This window comes from Cucurbita pepo, chromosome 15, assembly GCF_057944985.1.
Source record: "Cucurbita pepo subsp. pepo isolate OVF chromosome 15, ASM5794498v1, whole genome shotgun sequence".
Taxonomy (NCBI): Eukaryota; Viridiplantae; Streptophyta; class Magnoliopsida; order Cucurbitales; family Cucurbitaceae; genus Cucurbita; species Cucurbita pepo.
In genome coordinates, this window is record NC_141812.1 from 4,366,263 (window position 1) to 4,385,449 (window position 19,187).

Here is a 19,187-nt window from a genome sequence, read left to right on the forward strand (position 1 = left end):
TTTTTAAATAATAATTTTTATTTTTGTGTTCTGTAATAAATTGGGGAATTCACTAACAGCTCTTAGCTCCTTCCTCTCTTCTCTCTGTCTGGGTTTCTGGTTCCATGGTTTACCACTGATGGACTTCGTCGGAGATGGACATTCTGAATCAGTAATCTTAAGCATCCATTGATTGAATCACTCAGGTTTCTTTCTCCCTATATTTCTCTCTCTGATTCTTTTCTTTCGATTTTTGTTGTTTCTGCCTGTTCTTTTCTATTTTCCGTTTTTCGATTGTATGAGTTTATTCTTTGGTTTGATGTTTTTTTTCTACAAAATGTGTCGCGTTTTGGTTTTGATTAGTCTGGAGCACATTTCCTTCGTTTTCTGATGATTTCGTTTGGCTTATGGAGTTTTTGGGGACTGTTCCGGTGTTAAACGATTGAATTTTCGATGTTCTTGTGGAACACCTTGAATCTAGCTTTTATCGCTTAAAATACTGAACTGTTCCTATAATTAGATCTCTGTGTATCTGACGGAAACGTGATGTGCTGATCAATGCGAACTGTGACATCTGGTGTTTATACTGCTTACTCATAACGGTGAAAATCTATAAAAAAAAACAGACGTGTCTGAATGCATCACGAACTTTGATTCTAGCTAACATGGAATCTGATCGAATGTCACCTTTGATGATGCTAATATGAATGACTTCCAAATAACATCATTTGTGCACATTATAGATTCGCGCAGTCGTTATATGCGTGAAATAAAATCATACCTGAAGAATATACGAGTGGTTTAGAAGGTACAGGTATCCAATGCTATTTTCGTGAAGAGATTGCTACATCATACCCTGAAATTAGCATGTTTGTCATACTTGAAAACATCTCTTGCTTCATTGTGGATGTTTTATCATACAATCTTCATGAATTATTTTATGTGCCTAACCAATGTTTCTAGATAGTGACTGAGAATTCTGGTTGGATGAGCTAATGATGTTGCGTAGTTCTAGTTGTTTAAGTCTTGGAGTATATCTGTGGCCATGCCGTGGGAATGGTGTTGTGCTATAGTATTAGAGTTTTTATTTATTCTTTTTTCTGGCCTTGGGTACTTTGTGTATCCGCTCCCATCCGTTTGTTTATCTTTAAGTCACAAATGGGTGGTTTTTCTTAGATTTAGCAAGCAATTGAGTTCTTTGTCTATTGTCAGAACTTTAAATGAGACATGATCTCTGTCCCACTGAGAGGGTACCCATGTGGAAAATGGAACTTTCCTTCACTCTATCATCATTCCCAGCCCCTAGTAAAATCTCAAACTGCCTGTCAGTACTCTCTTGGCACAACAGAAAATAAAAGCATAAGGGTAAAGCATACTTAGACTTCCCTTCTTGTTGAAACTTGAAAGTTCTCATGCAATATGCCACTTGAAAGCAGTAAGTGGAAAAGACTTGCAGCAGTTGGCAAAAGGAAAACTTATGGAAACTGTCCTTGAGTCAAATCATGCATATTGATGCTCTTGTCGCTCGTCTCCCATGAGAAAAACTTGACCATTTTTTTGGTTATTAACTCTAGCGGTGGAAATGTTTCTAAAATATTGAGAATTTCTATGTGTTGGCTTCTCCCTGAAGTCTCTTTAAAGAGGTTTGACTGAGAATATGCTGGATGAAACAATGGGGCCAAAACCAATTATCTACTTGTTTTGAGGAGGGTAAGGTAAGAGAAGCTAATAGGGAACCTCAATTTCTTCATCCGTAGAGAGCCTTTCTATCTATTTTTACACTCTTTCTCCATCTCTCTTTCAATCTTTCTGTATTCCGAAGTTTTTTTTTATTTCATTTCTCATCTCCATCCCTCTCTCAAGCACGTATAAACTGTCTCTATTTTATAAAGTTATTTTAGTTTTGATTTTTACGCCTCTTTCTTTTAAGTAATAGCAAACCAGTTGAGCGTTTCTGTATTTGTTCTATTCATATATTGATGTTTAATGTTGTTTATACTCCTGCAGGGTTGTCTATATTTCTCTGGACTAGAACCAACAAAAATTCATTAGATCGTTGTACAATTATTATGGTTATCATTATTATTATTTGATGAAAAATCAAGCCTTCACTAAGACAAATGAAATTTGTCACCTCATTTCCATTCTCATAGTTTTGCTACATTGTTTTTCTGATTAGAGAATTTTATTGTAACTCTTTTGGATTGGGGCTTCTTTTCCCCCAAACCTTTGTGATTTCATACGTCAATGAAATTGTTTCTTATTAAAGAAAAATCAAGACAAATGAAAGAATACAAATTGGCTACGTAGGAAAATAAGAAATGTCCAATGCGGAAGGAGTTGTTCGAAGGAAACGATCAAGTGATCAAGAAATGGGCTTCCTTTGAGGATAGTTACTAAATTTCTTAGTAATGTTTCTAGGTTTGCATATATTGCTCATGTATATCGATATAAATCTTAAAAATGAAGGGTTGTAGTTCATTTTAGTTCGTTTTTCTTTTTAAGAAATTAGATGCTTAATATTAAACAAAAACAGCCTACATGTAGGGAATGAAAGGGCCCCCTCCCCAAGAACAATTGAAGTTAGGCTATAGTTGCAAAAGAATTCAATGCACCATAAAGAAGAAGTTGTAATTACAGAAACTATCAGAAGTATTAGACTCATCTTCAAAAGTTCTTATATTTCTTTCTTTCCATAATTCCCACAGCAAGGCTCGAGAGGCACCTCTTCAACAGATTCTAGCTTTACCTTTTATGTTCCACTCTTCAAGCACCTCATTAATTCAATCCAGCTCGAAGAACGACAAGCAAGTAGGAAGACCAGATTCATTTACTAGAAAATTCCGGTTCCTTGTTGCCAAGGAGTGGAGGAAGAGGTGATTAAGATTTTCCTCATTTAGAGGAGAAAATTGCAGATGAGTCTAGGGCAAAAACAGCCCTATCCATCCCATCTCCCAACCTCACAGTATTGACTTTTAATACCAATCCCGACCAGCTATCGAACTCTATCCAAGATGATGCCCCTCTAAGACCAAGGTCCCAATTGTTGTTGTCCCTATTCCAGCAATCAGCCACCGTAGCTTCCTTCTTCTTAGAAATATTATAGAGATCAGGGGAAGTTTCTTCTAAGAAGGATGAAGTAAGATTAAATTTTAGATACTATTGAAGTTTCTTGAATTAATTCAAACACTTCTTCGACCTGGTGCTATTTCTCTTCATGTCAACATCTACATTTCCATCAACATTTATTAATCTTTATATTTCCGCCAATCTCAATATTCTACCTTTTCGTTATAATTAGATATACTGTCTTCTTATCCTTTCTTTGAATTCATAGAATATTACCCTTCGTGTATGAATGTGAATAGAATTCAAAATCGTGGTTTTTATTTTGTTATTATTATTATTATGTTTACTAAGCAACAAAATTCATGTTTTTCTTGTGCATTTTCCGTGATCAACCCTGATGGAAATCAAATTATTTTTTAATATTTTTCTTATGTATCTCATTGTAGAGCTTGAATCATTTAGGAACATCTTCCACACTTCTAGATCCTAAAATGACACCCAGAACAAGTAGAGGTCCTAGAGATCAGAAGTCCAGAATTTCTTCCAACGAGGGCCCACATTGGGTTCTAATTGCTGGTGGTGTACTATTGAGCACTCTATCAATTCGCCTAGGTTACAAGCTGAAACAAGCATTTGAGCCGAGGCAGCTGAAGGATAGTGGCAGTTCTTTGACAGGTCTTGTTATTTATGAAAGATTGAAGGAAAATTCCTGGTTGAAACTTATTAACTTTTGAGTTTTTTACTGCTCAGGAAATGTGAAGTCTTCTGACAGAAGAAAGGTTGCTGGATGTCTTTGCTCAAATTTATATTCATATACACGAGATGATGAATGTTGCTTCAACTGTATGCCAGGTTGGTTTTTGTAATCTTTCATCTTTAAGGGGAAAAAGATAGTTTGGTAACTTTGCAAATGCGGTGTTCAGTTAGCCTGCTAAGCTGTTTACATTCTTCTGTTTGTGTTTGCATTTTTCTGTTTTACCTTCTCATGTAGTATGATGCTTCTAATATGTTTGATCTTCTGCTGTTAACATGATCTCGATATCTCCCTTTTTTTGTCAATTTAACTTTGGAAAGGAGAAATTTGTGGGGGCTAGGAGGATCTAAATGGAACACCGAATACTTCTTTCTAGTTTTGCACATAGAATATTTTTATTTCTCTTGATTCCAATAACGTTTTCAACATTATCTAAAGGTTCTGTTTCTTGTTTGGGAAAAAAACAGTATCAAAAGTTTACATTGTCATTTCTTTTTACGTGGTTTTCTTCTTTTATGAAAATGGAGTTTGAGGCAGAATTATTCCGTGGGAGTTTAATACTTTAGTGCATAAAATTATTTGTTTTCTGTTAGATAAGTTCGGGCCAATCTGGTAGGTGATCTAGATCATGTTTTTTCAGATTGGAAGATAAAATAAATTTAGGTCCTTGGTGGGCACAGTTTTCTAAAAACAGAATCTGGTTTGATGACTTAAAAGTGCTTTATTTTGACAACAGGTTTCAGGTCTTTCCAAAATTCAGATTTGAAATCTACACCACTTTTTCAAAAAGTGCACCATATAACTTCGGATAGGATGCAGGAGAGAAGAGGGTTCTTCTCCATGAGTCATCCGAAAGGGGGTTTTCTTCTTGCCATAGCCTCTCTTTGGATTGGGGGAAGGTTGTTATGGACAGCACTACAATGCTAACCATTGTCGTGGTTCCTTGCTTCGTCCCAAGTTTCTATTTACTAATGCAACCTCATTTTCTTCATCTGGACATCTTGCTGAGATAGCTACATTAAGATGCCACTGGTCCTTCCTTGCCGGCACAAATGGTGACCGGTCCAGCTTGGATTTCTTTGTTCTTACCATATTCGCTGTTCTTGGTGTTGCCATTTCATCTTGCTTCATTTTTTCTTTGAATACTTCCCCTTTTCAACGTTCCACACAACTTCCGCTTTTTATTCTCCACACCTCCTTCCTTTTCAAAGAAATAGGAAGACACAGCTGTCAGTGGTGGTTGAAGGTTGTTTTTGGGTTTGGATAGAGTCTTTGTTCCGGGGATTCTCCGTTTCTTCTCTCTTGTTCCTCTTATTTTCCCTTCATTCGGTAGGAATTTGTTACTCAATTCAGTTTATGGCATGGGATCTTCTAAAACCAATGCACATACTAAAATTATAGTATCAGCATGGAAAAGAGTGTTGGGGACCAGGCGACCATAGAGAAATAAGATCTGTGTGGGAGAAATTGTTTCAATGGTTATTGTATAGGAGATTGGTGTGTGCGGTAAGATTAAATGTTATAAGGTGGTCCCATGTGAAATCAGGGGAGGTAGAAGAACTTGTAGCATGAAAAGTTCTGATGATACGATTAGATGATATTCGGTTAGAAGAAACTCATTTATCAAGTGGAAATTTTGCTTCTTGATTTTCTAGTAGGTATGGATTGTATTAATGTATTCAAGGAAATGAGAGTAATCAGTATCTAAATTTTTTTACGAAGCCAGCAACCCATCGTTATTGAAACAGGAAGTAGGAAGTTTAAAAGTGGCAGCCCTCCTCTCTTCATTTTACAGTGCACGGCTGAACAGAGAATTGTTATGAACCATGAAACCACCCATATATCTCCACAATGATATGATATTGTCCGCCTTGAATGTATCTAATGATTGCCTTGATGACTAAGGTTCCATAAATGAAGATTCTGTTTTTGGCTGGTTCCGCTTGTGATCTTTAAGCTGTTGGTTGAATAAATTTGGTAGTTTTTGGGTCTATTTTACTCGATCTTGTTTATTCTTTTATCAATGTTCTAATGATGGTGCTGCACTGCAGGGACTCAATGTACGACGGATGTGAAGTGCCCACCTGCAGATCAAATGGTGGTTGCATCTGAGACCGCTCTTCCTTTGGTAATGGTTCCAGCTTCTGAATTCAACAAGGAGAATGGTGTTATCTGGGCAGCTTCTCCTGATCGGCTCGAGTTGCCTGCAAAGCAATTCCATCATTCAAACTGCTCAGATTCACCTTGTGTCTCGGAGTCCGGTTCCGATATCTTCAGCAAACGTGAAGTGATTCATAAGCTAAGACACCAATTGAAAAGGAGAGATGATATGCTACTAGAAATGCAAGATCAAATCGTTCACTTGCAAAATTCTCTTAACGCTCAGGTAGCCCACTCCTCTCATTTACAGTCACAAATTGATACTGCAAACCAAGACTTGTTTGATTCAGAAAAAGAGATTCAGAGGCTCAGAAAAGCAATTGCAGATCACTGTTTGGGTCAGGCAGGCCCCAACGATAAGTCGCCGTCAACAGTAAGAAGTTGGTCGAGCGAGACGAGGAACGGTCATGCAAATGGTTATATGGATGGTAATTGCAACTTTGAGGTAGCTGAGAAAGTAAGAGAGGAGGAGAGAATTGAGATGTTCAAAAAGGAGGTAGGGGACTTGAAGGAAGTGATAGAAGGAAAAGAATATCTATTGCAAAGCTACAAGGAGCAGAAGACAGAGCTTTGTTTGAAGATCAAGGAATTGCAACAGAGATTAGACTCTCAACTTCCCAACATTTTGTAGGATCATTCCAGATTTTTGTGTGTATTCTTTGCTTGCCTCATTTTCTAAGTTATGATCTCAATATCTCTCTTCTCATTTTTAAGTTCTCTAAGTTTTTGGTTGGTTATTAGTTAGTATAGGTTGTTTTGATGCATTGTTTTTTTTTTTCTTTGCAAACTGTAAAGACAGGAAGGTGATTGGCATGCCTAGTTGGCCACCTTCTCTTTGCAGATTTTATTTAATTGATTGGTTTAATCTCATTTTGAAAAGTGCTCCCAAGTTTGTTGTTACTAACTGTTGGGAGTTGGTTTAATTATTTTTTGAGATCAAAGATATAGAAGCAAAATTTGAAATCTTGTTCTAAATTGAGTCACTCTACAATCGAACTTTAATTAAGTTTGGTTGAACGATTCAGATGCAATCTATTACAAAATTGCTTGAAATTTAGAATAACAAAAATGATATCTCCACAAAAGAAATTCATACAACCCACTTCAGACAAAAGAAACTCACAACCCAGTGAAAGAAGTTAGTGATACGGACCAAGCAACTTGAAATTTAGAATAACAAAAATGATATCTCCACAAAAGAAATTCATACAACCCACTTCAGACAAAAGAAACTCACAACCCAGTGAAAGAAGTTAGTGATACGGACCAAGCAAGTTATTCCCACTATCTTTCAAATGCCCACGGTGAGTTACCCATTATCTTTCAAATGCCTACCGCAAGTTATCTTTCAAATGCCCACTACGAGTTATGACCATGATTGATAGGTTACTTTCCACTACCCTTCAAATGTCCACTAAAAAATAAGTTATACCATTTTGACAATTAACTTCTCACCATTTTGCTTAAAGTTATGAAATTAAAATAATAAATAAAATTTTCAAAGAAATTATCAATATGTCATTTATAGCAATCCCATCCTCCTCCGCTTCAACCTCCTCAATCGAGTTAGCTTATAACACATAAAATAAAGATTGAACTGGGTCTATCCACTTTTGTAGATGAAAAATACTTTTGCAGATGAAAAATAAACACTTGTTGCATCTTCTTACTCTTAGATCATAACAAGATGAAAAATAAATACTTGTGGCATCTTCTTACTCTTAGATCATACTAATAGATAATAACAAGTTCAGTTTAAAACACCATTAGATCATAACAAGTTCAGTTGGAACATTTAGAACACCATTAGATCATAACAAGTTCAGTTGGAACATTTAGAACACCATTGGATCATAACAAGTTCAGTTGGAACATTTAGTACACCATGATAACTAAACTTTTAGTACACTTTTAGTAACATGATCTTTACCATTGGATTTTAAAACTTTTTAAAAAAAAAAGCTCTTAACAATTTTAATCATTGGAAAATGTGTTTTTTCTTCAAAAAGTTCAACACATGATCTATCCAACTATTATTTAAATGACAAATCAGAATGGATGCTTTTTCTAACATCATTAAGGTTTAAGGTTGCCGCCAAATGGTATTTAAAAAAAAAGGCATATGCATAAAATACAGACATTCATATAATTGTTTTAGTTTCAAATATTTGTTGTTAAAGAAAACAACGTAATAAATTACAATTGTTGTGAGTACTCATGTGGTTCATACTGCATTTCGCCCATCAAGTTGAGGTCTTAGGAAGCTTTCTCCTCAATTTCTTCTTCCTTCTCAAATCTACACATCACACTGCTTTTCAGTCAAGCCAAGCATGTTCTTTTTCTGGAAATTTGTACTAATTTTATCAACCAATACACAACTACAACATACGTACTTCCTACTAAAACATCCAACGAACCCAACGTCCTCGAGTTCAACCGCCAATTCGGCTTTCAAATATTGTTCCTCAAATATGCAGGCACTTCTCTTCATCATTTTTCTTCATCCAACCCTACTTCACTTTAACTTAATCCATTATTAAGCTGTTCCACGAACATTTCATCTCGTGTTCAGATCAAATTCTCCGACTTCACGCCAGCTATCATGCATGCCCGTATCGCCATTCTCGGCCTCCTCATCGTTCAATAGGTCCTCTGATGCTTCCTTCTCATCTCCCTGTGTGGTGTTGTTTCCCCATCCATTGATCATTTCGCTTGGATGAACTTGCTCCTGCTCCCCGACACCATGGCCAACTGGAACATCGCTGCTTTGGGATCCAACATGTGCACCTGTTCTCATAGGAGCACGAACCATCATTTCGTTAGCCTGTGTTTCGCCCCGTGTTTGGTCAGTCTGCATCATAGCTGCCATCCGAGTCTTGGCGTCCTGAGCCTCTTTACTCGCCTTCCCTCTCAACTCAATCTCAGCTTTTAGTTCAAGAAGTTTCCGTTTCTCTTCTTGCATAAGGGCTTGTTCAAACATCAATCTTTCTTCTGAACGGAACTCCCCCAATGCTCTTTTTCGAGTTATGATGTTGAAGGCCAATACCTGCTTCTCAAAAGTGCCAATGAACTCGGAAATTTTGGCCGAGATGTTATGGTCCCACTGCTGTGACCGTGACAACATTTGGCCCGTTGGATCCGAGTCGAGGATTCTATCATCTTCTTCTGCCTCATAGTCAGCCACCACATGGTATGGCAGAAGCCTGTACAATTTTTTTGCATAATGCATCAATGAATCATTAAATTGTTATAAGATTATGGAAGAACAGATACTATGAACCCTGACACTTCGAGTTATTCTGTGATCTTTCACACATACAAAATAACCAACAGAAGGAATAAGAAAAGACCATATGGAACTATTTAAATTCGCAAAGGATCGACCTAGCCTATATAGAACCCATCAAGAAATTGTGTGTTACAGATAGTTACATGATATGTTAATTATGTTAGGAATCACGGATATCTACAATGATATGATAATGTCCACTTGGAGCTTAAGCTCTCGTGGCTTTGTTTTGGACTACCCCAAAAGGCTTCACTTATAAACTCATGATTTTTCACTAAATTAGCCAACGTGGGACTCCCTCCCAACCATCCTCAACAAATTATACACGGAAGAATCCTCTATATCAGTAGTAATAATAATAGTGACAATAAAAAGTGGTTGGTTTCTAATTTCACCCCATCCCCCACAAAACAATAATAATAATAAATTGCGGACGTCCATTGGTGTTTACAAAAGACCTTCCCAATTTGCAATGAGGAAGGTATAACTATAGGAAGTAAAAAAATTTAGACACTTTACATCAAGATATAACTTGGTAAACAACATTGTCGAAAAGTTTTATGTAGGTCTGTGTCTTTTCTACCAATATTCTCTAGTTTCTTTCTTTCCACAGTTTCCAAACGAAAGCCATGATGAGATTTTTCCATAATAGGGCTTTTGTATTCTTGAAAGGGCGTACATTAAGGCCATATCCAAAAAATCATTTACCTCCCTAGGAAATGTGAGATGTCATCCGAATATATTGAGAATCGTTGTCTAAAAATTCTGTTCGTGCCTTTGTGATTCTTTTCTTTCTTGCACAATTATGATCCACATTAATAAATAATAGTGCAAATTCGTAACTCCACAAACAGAAGACGAAGAACGGGAAATGATAGAAAGTGAAGGAAGGAAAAAAAAAGACCTATAATTCAATGTGGGAGCTCAGCCATTCATGCATCAACACTCACAATCGCCTTCAAAGGAGACTCCCTTGGCTCTATCTCTCTCCAAATTGTTCTCTTTGTTACAGGGATGCTGAACAAAGATGTACACTTAATCAAAAATTGCCCCTTGGCTGCCAAATTTTGGAGCATGCTGAGATTGTATCCTTTGGATCCTTTGGTTGGTTTACGGCCTTCCCAACGAAAATCACACTTTCCTTTCTTACATTCTCACGGGAACAAATTCGGAAACAGACCAAATAACATCAGAGCTCCTTCATACTGGCCCTTCTTCCACTCCCGCCTTTAGGTTTTGGTGGAGGTTTGGGAAAGTTTGATCCATGGATGACTATCTGAGCTGAATTGCTCCTCTTCGCCCCTCAGCCAGGCCCGCCTACAAGCAGTTCTTCTCGAGCTGTTGTTTCCTCACCGAGAACCCGTTCTGCCCTTTCCCGAGAGCCATCTTCAGGTAACCAACTCTACCTTCTTGACCTACCCCTCATCCTTTTCTCAAATATTTACTGCAATCTCTCTTTCCTCAGGCACTTGTCGGCAACTCCAATTGGAAGATGATTCCGAAGAAACTAAAGATGCAAGAGAAGGAGGAGAAGACTTGAAAAGAGTCTTTCTTTGGAGCATTTGAAAAATAAATAAATAAATAAATAAAACCAATGCTAAAGTTTCACAGAAAAACACTCAAATTTTGACACTATTATGGAGAATACTACTTTCTTTGCTCCTTAGAGATGTAAACAAACACCCCCCCCCCCCCCCCCCCCCCCCCCCCTCTGTACACCGTTCCCTCGTTTCACCGTAGAAGAGATTTTTGTAAATCCTCATGACAGGGAATCTTTTGTATTCATTTCAATCTATCCATAAAATATTTATGCTTCCAATTAAAAATAATAATAATAAGTTCACAGGCTTAAAAAACAAAATGACATTTCCAATTTAAGCATCTCACTACAAAAAAAAAGAACTCCAAACAAACCAAGCAAGTTCATAGCTCCAAAATATATGATCCAGATCTTCCTCCAACTCCACCTCTGACAAAGAATGCAACAGAACAACCATAACAAAGAAAACTTTTTTGAAAGTCGATCAAGAGTGTTAACTCTTCCTTCAAAAACTTGCAATGAAGAATTTAACATTCTATGGAATTTTCACCGACCACAAAAGAAGAAAAAACAAACTCACTTAGGGAGAAGGTTCAAAAAGCAAGGAAAGAATGAGTTATAGGAAAAGCCCCCAGGGTAGGGCTCTAGCAATGAATATCCCTTCTTGATCTAAGCTCGAACTCCTCAATCAAAGATAAGAGAACCATGATATTCACTATTTCCCTATAAGAGAATGGACAACAAAAACCAAACAAAAAAGAGGGTGAGCTCCCGAAAGGATCTAAGATATCAATAACAGAGTGTTGCATGGAGGACAAATGATATAAACGGAAAAATGTAAAGAAGAGGAGTCTATCCCCAACCCATTTATCCTCCCAAAAATATATTTCCTTCTCATTACGCACGAAACAATAAAGCAAGTAATCAAAAGTTGGGAGCTCAACCGAATGTTGCATGGAGGACAAATCGAAGATTTCTACAAGTGTCTTTGACCTCACTTGATACCTACTTAGAAGGATGAGGACTGTACTTGCTCGCTATCATCCTATCCTAAAGGGTATTATAGGAACCAACAACGCCATTTAGCCAATTGGTTATGAGTCCTTAAATTCCCTAATTCTAAACCCCCCAATGTTCAGTCTTCCCCATACAATCCCAGCTCACACAATGTGCATCTCTCCCCTCATCTACCCCTTGCCACAAAAGTATCGCATAAGCGTCTGTGGACTCTTACATATGAAACAATGGGCTCTAAAAAGTGACAAAGTAGAGATGAAGGAAAGACCCAATCTCACAACTCATAAGAGCAGCCCATCCACCCACCTTCTTAAGATCACAGTTCAAACCCTAAAAATTTACCTCTATTGATCTTAAGCCTCGACATGGTCTGAAAGAATACTAAAATGTGGATCAAAATGAAGAATAGCTCCTCCTTTCTTGAATAAAAAAGTATTATCATCGGCAAATTGGATGTGAATAGAGATACTATAACGGCCCAGACCCACTACTAGCAGATACTGTAACGGCCCATGTCCATCGCTAGCAGATACTGTCCTCTTTGGGCTTCCCCTCAAGGTTTTTAAAACGCGTCTGCTAGGGAGAGGTTTCCACACTTTCGTTCTCCTCTCCAGCCGATGTGGGATATCACAATCCACCCCCCTTCATGGCCCAGCGTCCTCGCTGGCACTTGTTCCTTTCCCAATCGGTGTGGGACCCCCACCAAATCCACCCCCCTTCGAGGCCTAGTGTCTTTACTGGCACTCGTTCCTTTCTCCAATCGATGTGGGACCCCCACCAAATCCACCCCCTTTAGAGCCCAGTGTCCTTACTGGCACACCACCTTGTGTCTACTCCCTTTGGGGAACAGCCTCTTCGTTGGCACATCGCCCGGTGTCTGGCTCTGATACCAACTGTAACGCCCCTAATTAGTGACGTCACCCATGCGTTGTTGAGCTATGTTATGAAATGCATGAAGGAAATGAAACATATTTTATATTCGGTATATCATTTGCATCGGGATAGCTCCCCTTTATGTCATGAAAGTAAGAATTCGATACCTATGTTCGCCATGATATCATGCGGGCTTTTTCTGTTTTGGCGTCCGGTGACGTGTAATACATTGTGTCCGACCAAGCCAGGCCCAGGGGTACGTATACGAGCCGGCCTGGTGGGCCCATGTGCACGTAGGCCGTGTGGAGAAGTACCATACATCCATCCCTGCCTAGAAGAGGAAATAGTCCAAGGCCATGTAAAGTTTATGAAAAATAAGTCTCACTCATATGTTGCATGTGTTTGCATATCTAACCCCAACAGTGGGGTGACTTACTGAATATTTCATAAAATACTCAAGCCACGTGCTACCTAAATTTTTCAGGCAAAGGCAAGGCACCAATGCACGGTTGACGGTGGAGGCTGAGGATACCATGGAAGTTGATGAGAGGGCATTGTTGGACAGGATATGTTTTAATTGGGTTTTTAAGTTAAATCGATGAATGTTTGTTTTATTTAGTTTTTCTGTTTTCAGTTAACGAATGATTTCTTTTTCTGGGATATGTTTAATTCGGGTTTTTGAACTTTTTTGTAAGACCTTGTTGTTGTTTCCAAAGCTATTCATTATGAATTTCCGCTTTATGATTTATGCATGCATGGGTGACGTCACTGATTAGGTTAAGAAAATTAGGGGCGTTACAGATACTTTATCCTCCCAACCTCAAAGTCCTCGATAATATTACCTTTACTCCTTCGGAAACAATCCTACTGACAACAAGAAGAAGAGGAAAGGAGACAACATATCACCCGATCCAAGGCCTCTAAAAGTTTTGATCCTACCTCTAGGCCTTCCATTAATGTGAATCGAGTACTTAACCGTTCTAATACAACTCCAAATCCAGGCTCTTCATTTGTAACCCAAACCTTTCTTTTTGAGGACCTTATCAAGAAAGTTCCAATGCAGTAGCCTCGTTAGCAATATGAGCTTGATCAAGAATTTGCCTTCCAATGATAAGGGCCCAAAAAATTGTCGGATGGAAGACCTTATTAATTCTATTAACCGAAACTGCTATAATCTTACACACACTCGTTACAAGACTGATGGGCCTGAAACCCTTAACCTTATTTGTCCTTCCCTTTTTGGGAATGAGGCAAACAAAGGTTTCATTTAGAGAACTGTCCATGATATCCCTTTCAAAAAACTTTCTAACGAGTTTACCCACTCAAGATCCTCCTTAAAGGCCTCCCAGTTATCCTAATAAGAAGGCTAAAGAAAAACTATCACGACTCGAAGACTTGTTCTCGTCACACTCGAAGATCACCTTTCAGATTTCTTCCAAGGAAAAGGGGAAATCCAACTCCACCTTTAGCCTTCTTATTAAGACTGTTGATAACATTGAATCTACCAAAAACCATTCTGCTTCTTAATCCTACAACCCCCAAAGACCTCTTAATTCCAAGACTTCAACCCCCGTTTAAGAGCCCTAAATTTCGCAATGAAATGATACCTTACGTCCACATTACACCATGCCAAAAAGGAAGTTTTGAAGGATGGGAGGTGCACCAACATATTCTCAAATCTAAAAGGATAATGGCCCCAAGTTTGAGACCCTGAATTAAGAGGAAGCCACCAACGATCTGAAGTAACTCTAGGACCCAACACTCGTCTCACACTCACATAAGCATCCAACCATCAATTGGATAGAAAAAACCTTACCAATGCTACTACGCACCATTCGGACAAGGTAAGCCTCATGTTCACTAGTGAACGTCAAAACAGCTACTAACCTCATGAAATCAAAACAGCTACTAACCTCAATGAAATCAGTAAAAAGTCTCATAGAACTCGTCAAAATGAAATATCAAAATCCCAAGCAAGAGCCACATAGGCCATTTAATTTGTCAAATCTTCTCAAAAAGTCTTCCTACATTTCGGCTTAGGAGAGTCGTACACTCCTGAGACCCACCTCATATTGTTTTCCATAGAACTTCCTAAAATATCATATCAAAATCTTTCTTAAAGTATCACAAAAACATTTCTTCATAAGTTAAGACTAAAAAAAGTAATTTATGCATGCAGGATGATATAAGAGTGGGCTTCAAAAGTTCATAGTTTGATATCTTAACTTAATAAGACACTTGTTTGCGAGGGTATTTAATACAGAGAAGACTATATTGAGGCCCTAAGTAGATTAGGAAAGTGAGAGGGAAAAGACTTCCCGTCAATTGGAATAGATATAAGAATGTATAGAACTTGCATTGAAGGTGTATTAAGCGCAAAACAGAACAGAACACATTCTAAGGGTTGAAGGGTGAGGAACCCCCCTCCCAATCAACAACTAATGTAGCCCAGCCTCCCAATTTTGGAGGACTTGAGCCAGGCTATAATTACAAAAATAATTTGTGTCCAAGACTCCATAAAGAAGACATAATTTATCCATTGTTACAAAAGAACCAAAAGAACAGGACGAGATACAAAAATGATTTGCAAGAACAGGACGAGGCATAATTTATCCATTGTATGCCTTTCTATATATTTTCTTCTTTCTAACAAAAATGATTTGCAAGATGCTCGACTTCGCATAAGATAACAAGATACAAAAGTAGAACAACCCAAGCAATAATTTGAATTTGCATAACACAATTCATAATTGCAAACATAGAATCTAGATCTACTGCACAAGATGCATCACATTCACGGGGAGCCAATTCTTCATGCTGCGTGGCCTAGTAATCTCAATATATATATATTCACTAAGCTCCAGTTTTAAGTAAGCATACGCTAGAGTCCAGATTTACATGGCCCTAAACTTATAAAACCCCCCTGAAGTAGACAACTAATGATCTGAACATAATTTAAAAGAATGTCAATTGCAAGTAATTAGCCAGTGAAAATTTGTTCGTCCAAATAACAGCAAACCCGTCGCTAGCAATAGGCTCTAAGACATAATTACACATTATTTAGAAACTTAACACAAAAAACTGCACCAAAAACAAGCATTTGAAAAGGACGAACCTCTCACAAGCATCTTCAAGGGAACCAAAGGGGCGCTTAATGTCAGGATGGCAAACACGCCAAGCGTCCTGATAAGCCATCTGGAGTTCCGCCTGGTTCCCGGATCGCATTGCTCTCTGCTGCAGCTGGTGCTGGTGTTGTTGCTGCTGCTGCGATTGTTGAGACGGTGGTTGACTGGGGCTAGGGTTAGACTGCAAATTAGGAACAGACGTGGTTGGATTAGGGTTAGGGTTAGGGTTAGGGTTTTGGTGGAGGTTAATGGATCCAGGGCGGAGATGAAGACCCGGTGGGCGCAAATGCGCGTCTATATTGGAAGGAAAGCGAGAGATAGCGGCGGCCTGTTGTTGAGCCTGCTGCTGTTTCTGCAATTGTTGAAGAAGAAGAAATTGCTGGTGCTGCTGAGTTTGTTGCTGCTGTTGCTGTTGCTGTTGCTGTTGCTGTTGCTGTTTGTGCTGTTGCAAGAGCAGCTGTTGTTGGTGTTGGGCAGCCATTGCCTTGGCTTCGTCCATTTTCGCTCGCTTCTTGGACTCTGCTGAATGAGAGGGGAAATGGCATCTATGAGCGATGCAGTTCGCACAGACGAAGAAGAAGGATTCGGAAAGCCATCATGGGATTGCCCGTACTCGAGTGCAGCTCTTCTAATATATTGAAAAAACAAAAATTAATTCCCACCTATTTAATTTTATGATTTTATGGTTTTATTATTTATTTATTAAATTTTAAATCAAGATGTAAATGACTAAAATACCCTTATAAAAATTTTAATATGTTTCCTGACGGAAAAAACTTAAAATACTACAAAAAAATTTATATCAAACTCATTTATGATATTAAGGGTAAGTTCGCAATATTTTATAGAGATTAGGAGGAAAAGTACGAAACTACCTCTCAAGACACTTGGTAAGAAATCTAGATTTTTATGAATACCAAGTGACCAGATACTTATGAAATATTTATATATGCAAAAAAAAATGATTATGACTCATATGGATTAAGACGTACTTGTTAAAAATTTTCCTTTAGTTGTGCTTCAAGACCTCTTGATGAGTAGTGCAATATAGTCCTAGGACACAGTTGCAGGGAATGCATTGAGCCCTAGATGTAGGCACTCAGGTTATGTCGCAAGGAATGCATGAAGCCTTGGACATAGGTATGCAGATTGTATCGCCTAGAACACATGAAGCCTTGGATGTAAATATTAGACTATGTCGCGGGGAATGCATGAAGCCTTGCACTTCTAGACGTTATTCCACCAAAAGGGCTCCTTTGGTCAACCTTTGTGCAGTTGATGGAAGGTGGGTTGTACATCTAAAAATCAATCAGATAAGCGAAACTCTACCATCTCCTTGAGGTCTTTACGGTTCAACCTCAGCCATTTTGGCAGCACTATCGACTGCGACCTTCTGTCTACCTCTATTGAGAGTTGGCCCATCGATTGCCTGTTTTCTCTCAGGAGCCATGATCTATCAGAAGATAAGAAGATTAGGTTTAAATCGTTCTATCACGTTATTCATTCATGAAAGTGTAACTGCAATTGCAACTCAATTAAATTATTAAGGCTCACCCTCTAATCAAGTTTAGGCTACTAGTCTCGAATCATGATTGAAGAAATAAGAGAAAAGCCAATTAAGGAAGGTAAAATACAATAAAATTCGGCACAGTTTAAAGATATACAACACCATAGTCAAAATCAAATAAGAAAGAAAACAAAATAGGTATCGTTGCAGCTATATACAAATTGGAAATAGGAACAGGATGCAAAAACACATACAAAAGAAAATCCAAAATAACAGATTGGATAAACACCTTGAACCTACTCCCCTCTATGATCACACAACTCCCTTGCATTCCCCTACCTCGACCAGCAATATGTTTCAACTAAAAAAGAAAATGTAGAAAGGAGCCAGCATAAAAATACTCAGCAAACACCCTACTCGTAGGCTCTCATCACATCCTTACCTCAGTAAGTTACCAAGTTTGGACCTAGTCTCTATAGCTATGTGAGCATTTAAGAGCCATTGAAATTATGAGACGTTCTCTTGTCATAATTTTATCCCTTAAGTCTATGTAGTCCACTTAATCTTTATGTGTTTTGACTCAAGTGGCATAGGGAGACATCTTAGGTTGACATTTTAGAGATTTATGAACCTTAAAATATATATATATATTTTGTAAGAAAAAATGTGTATTTTTTTTTAAAAAAATATATAACAGTGTAAAATCACGCCAATTGAGAAAAAATTAATAATTTGAACTCAACTCAGTAATTTAAGCCCAACTCAATAGATACAATCCATTATTCTTAAAATAATTTTAAAAAGATTATAAACTTAAACAAATATAGAAAAAAGCATTCAATTCTCAACAAATCAGAGTGGCGCAGCGGAAGCGTGGTGGGCCCATAACCCACAGGTCCCAGGATCGAAACCTGGCTCTGATAAAGAGAAATGCTTCCGATTTGTTTTCCTTTTCACACCCAATGTCGTCAGGTTCTCACCTTTTATTTTGGGCATTAAACGAATTGGGCCGGATTCAGAGGTTGTTGGGCCTAATTTGATTTATCCGTTGGGCTTTGGCAATCTCCGGCTTTCGACTTTTTGTTTTTATTCTTTATCCAATATCGACGGTTTTTTTTTCTCTCTTTCTAATTTTAAAGTTAAAAAGTCCATTTAAAAAAAAAAAAAAAAAAAAAAAAAAAAACAGAGTTATATTATGTTTTTGACTACCTAAAGTCGCTCTCATAATGCATGTATGGGATACGTCATGGATGAAATGAAGAAAGGAATGATGTTAATGCTATGTTTTGAATGTATATTATGAGGACCTCAGGCATGTATGCGTGTCATGTGCATCAAGATACTTTTTTATTATATTATGTTAGTATGGACGTGTACCTTTGATATTCATGTTCGCCTTGATATCATGCGGGTCTTTCTTTTTTTGTGGCGTCTGACGATGTGTAACGTGTTAAGCCCAACCATATCAGGTTTAGGGTGTACGTATACAAGCCCGACTGGTGGGTCATGTGCGCGTACGTGGCCATGGAAAAGTACCACACATTCAACCCTGCTCGAAACTAGAAAGAGTCCATGGTCACGTGTCAATTTTAAGATAGGTCTCAATCATGTTATGTGTGTGTTGCATTGTTAACTCCACCGTGGGGTGACTTAGTTAGTATTTCTTAAAATACTCAAGTCATGTGCTACTCTCGTACTTTACTTTCAGGTAAATGTTGTAACGACCCGAAATTTTCTACTTAATTTAAGGTCGCTACTATATACATATCCTAAACATTAAATGCGGAAGACTTCATTTAAATTCCATAAAACATAACCTTTATCTTAAAACACAGTCATGAACTTATGTGTTTCGAAAACATCTTTAAAATGAT

At 37.9% G+C, this 19,187-nt stretch overlaps 2 protein-coding genes and 1 non-coding gene across 4 annotated transcripts; 2 read left to right on the top strand and 1 right to left on the bottom strand.

Moving 5' to 3' along the window:
- The first annotated feature begins 26 nt into the window (after positions 1 to 26).
- LOC111776295 (uncharacterized) lies at positions 27 to 6,832 on the top strand. 2 transcript variants are annotated; one of them, XM_023655716.2, is made up of 4 exons: positions 27 to 185; positions 3,495 to 3,723; positions 3,799 to 3,900; positions 5,854 to 6,832. In XM_023655716.2, exons 2-4 carry the CDS (start codon positions 3,540 to 3,542, stop codon positions 6,591 to 6,593), a joined length of 1,026 nt encoding a protein of 341 aa, XP_023511484.2. In that variant the 5' UTR covers positions 27 to 185; positions 3,495 to 3,539; the 3' UTR covers positions 6,594 to 6,832. The 2 variants fall into 2 exon arrangements, with proteins under 2 accessions (XP_023511484.2, XP_023511485.2); XM_023655717.2 differs by having other exon boundaries at positions 32 to 185; positions 3,511 to 3,723.
- A 1,253-nt stretch (positions 6,833 to 8,085) lies between these two features.
- LOC111811951 (uncharacterized) lies at positions 8,086 to 16,427 on the bottom strand. Its single transcript, XM_023699027.2, has 2 exons — positions 15,797 to 16,427; positions 8,086 to 9,165 (listed from the first exon to the last, which is right to left on the bottom strand). The coding sequence occupies exons 1-2, from the start codon at positions 16,303 to 16,305 to the stop codon at positions 8,520 to 8,522; spliced, it is 1,155 nt and encodes a 384-aa protein (XP_023554795.2). The 5' UTR covers positions 16,306 to 16,427; the 3' UTR covers positions 8,086 to 8,519.
- A 1,737-nt stretch (positions 16,428 to 18,164) lies between these two features.
- TRNAM-CAU (transfer RNA methionine (anticodon CAU)) lies at positions 18,165 to 18,236 on the top strand. Its single transcript has one exon. It is a non-coding gene; the product is annotated as a tRNA-Met (tRNA).
- The last annotated feature ends 951 nt before the right edge of the window (positions 18,237 to 19,187 follow it).

Bases quoted from the DNA above. Each gene is read 5' to 3' on its own strand.
- LOC111776295 (XM_023655716.2), top strand. From the start codon at position 3,540: ATGACACCCAGAACAAGTAGAGGTCCTAGAGATCAGAAGTCCAGAATT. The intron at 3,724-3,798 runs GTCTTGTTATTT...TTTACTGCTCAG, and splicing joins TAGTGGCAGTTCTTTGACAG to GAAATGTGAAGTCTTCTGAC. The intron at 3,901-5,853 runs GTTGGTTTTTGT...GCTGCACTGCAG, and splicing joins TTGCTTCAACTGTATGCCAG to GGACTCAATGTACGACGGAT.
- LOC111811951 (XM_023699027.2), bottom strand. From the start codon at position 16,305: ATGGACGAAGCCAAGGCAATGGCTGCCCAACACCAACAACAGCTGCTC. The intron at 9,166-15,796 runs GTTCGTCCTTTT...AAAATTGTACAG, and splicing joins CTTGAAGATGCTTGTGAGAG to GCTTCTGCCATACCATGTGG.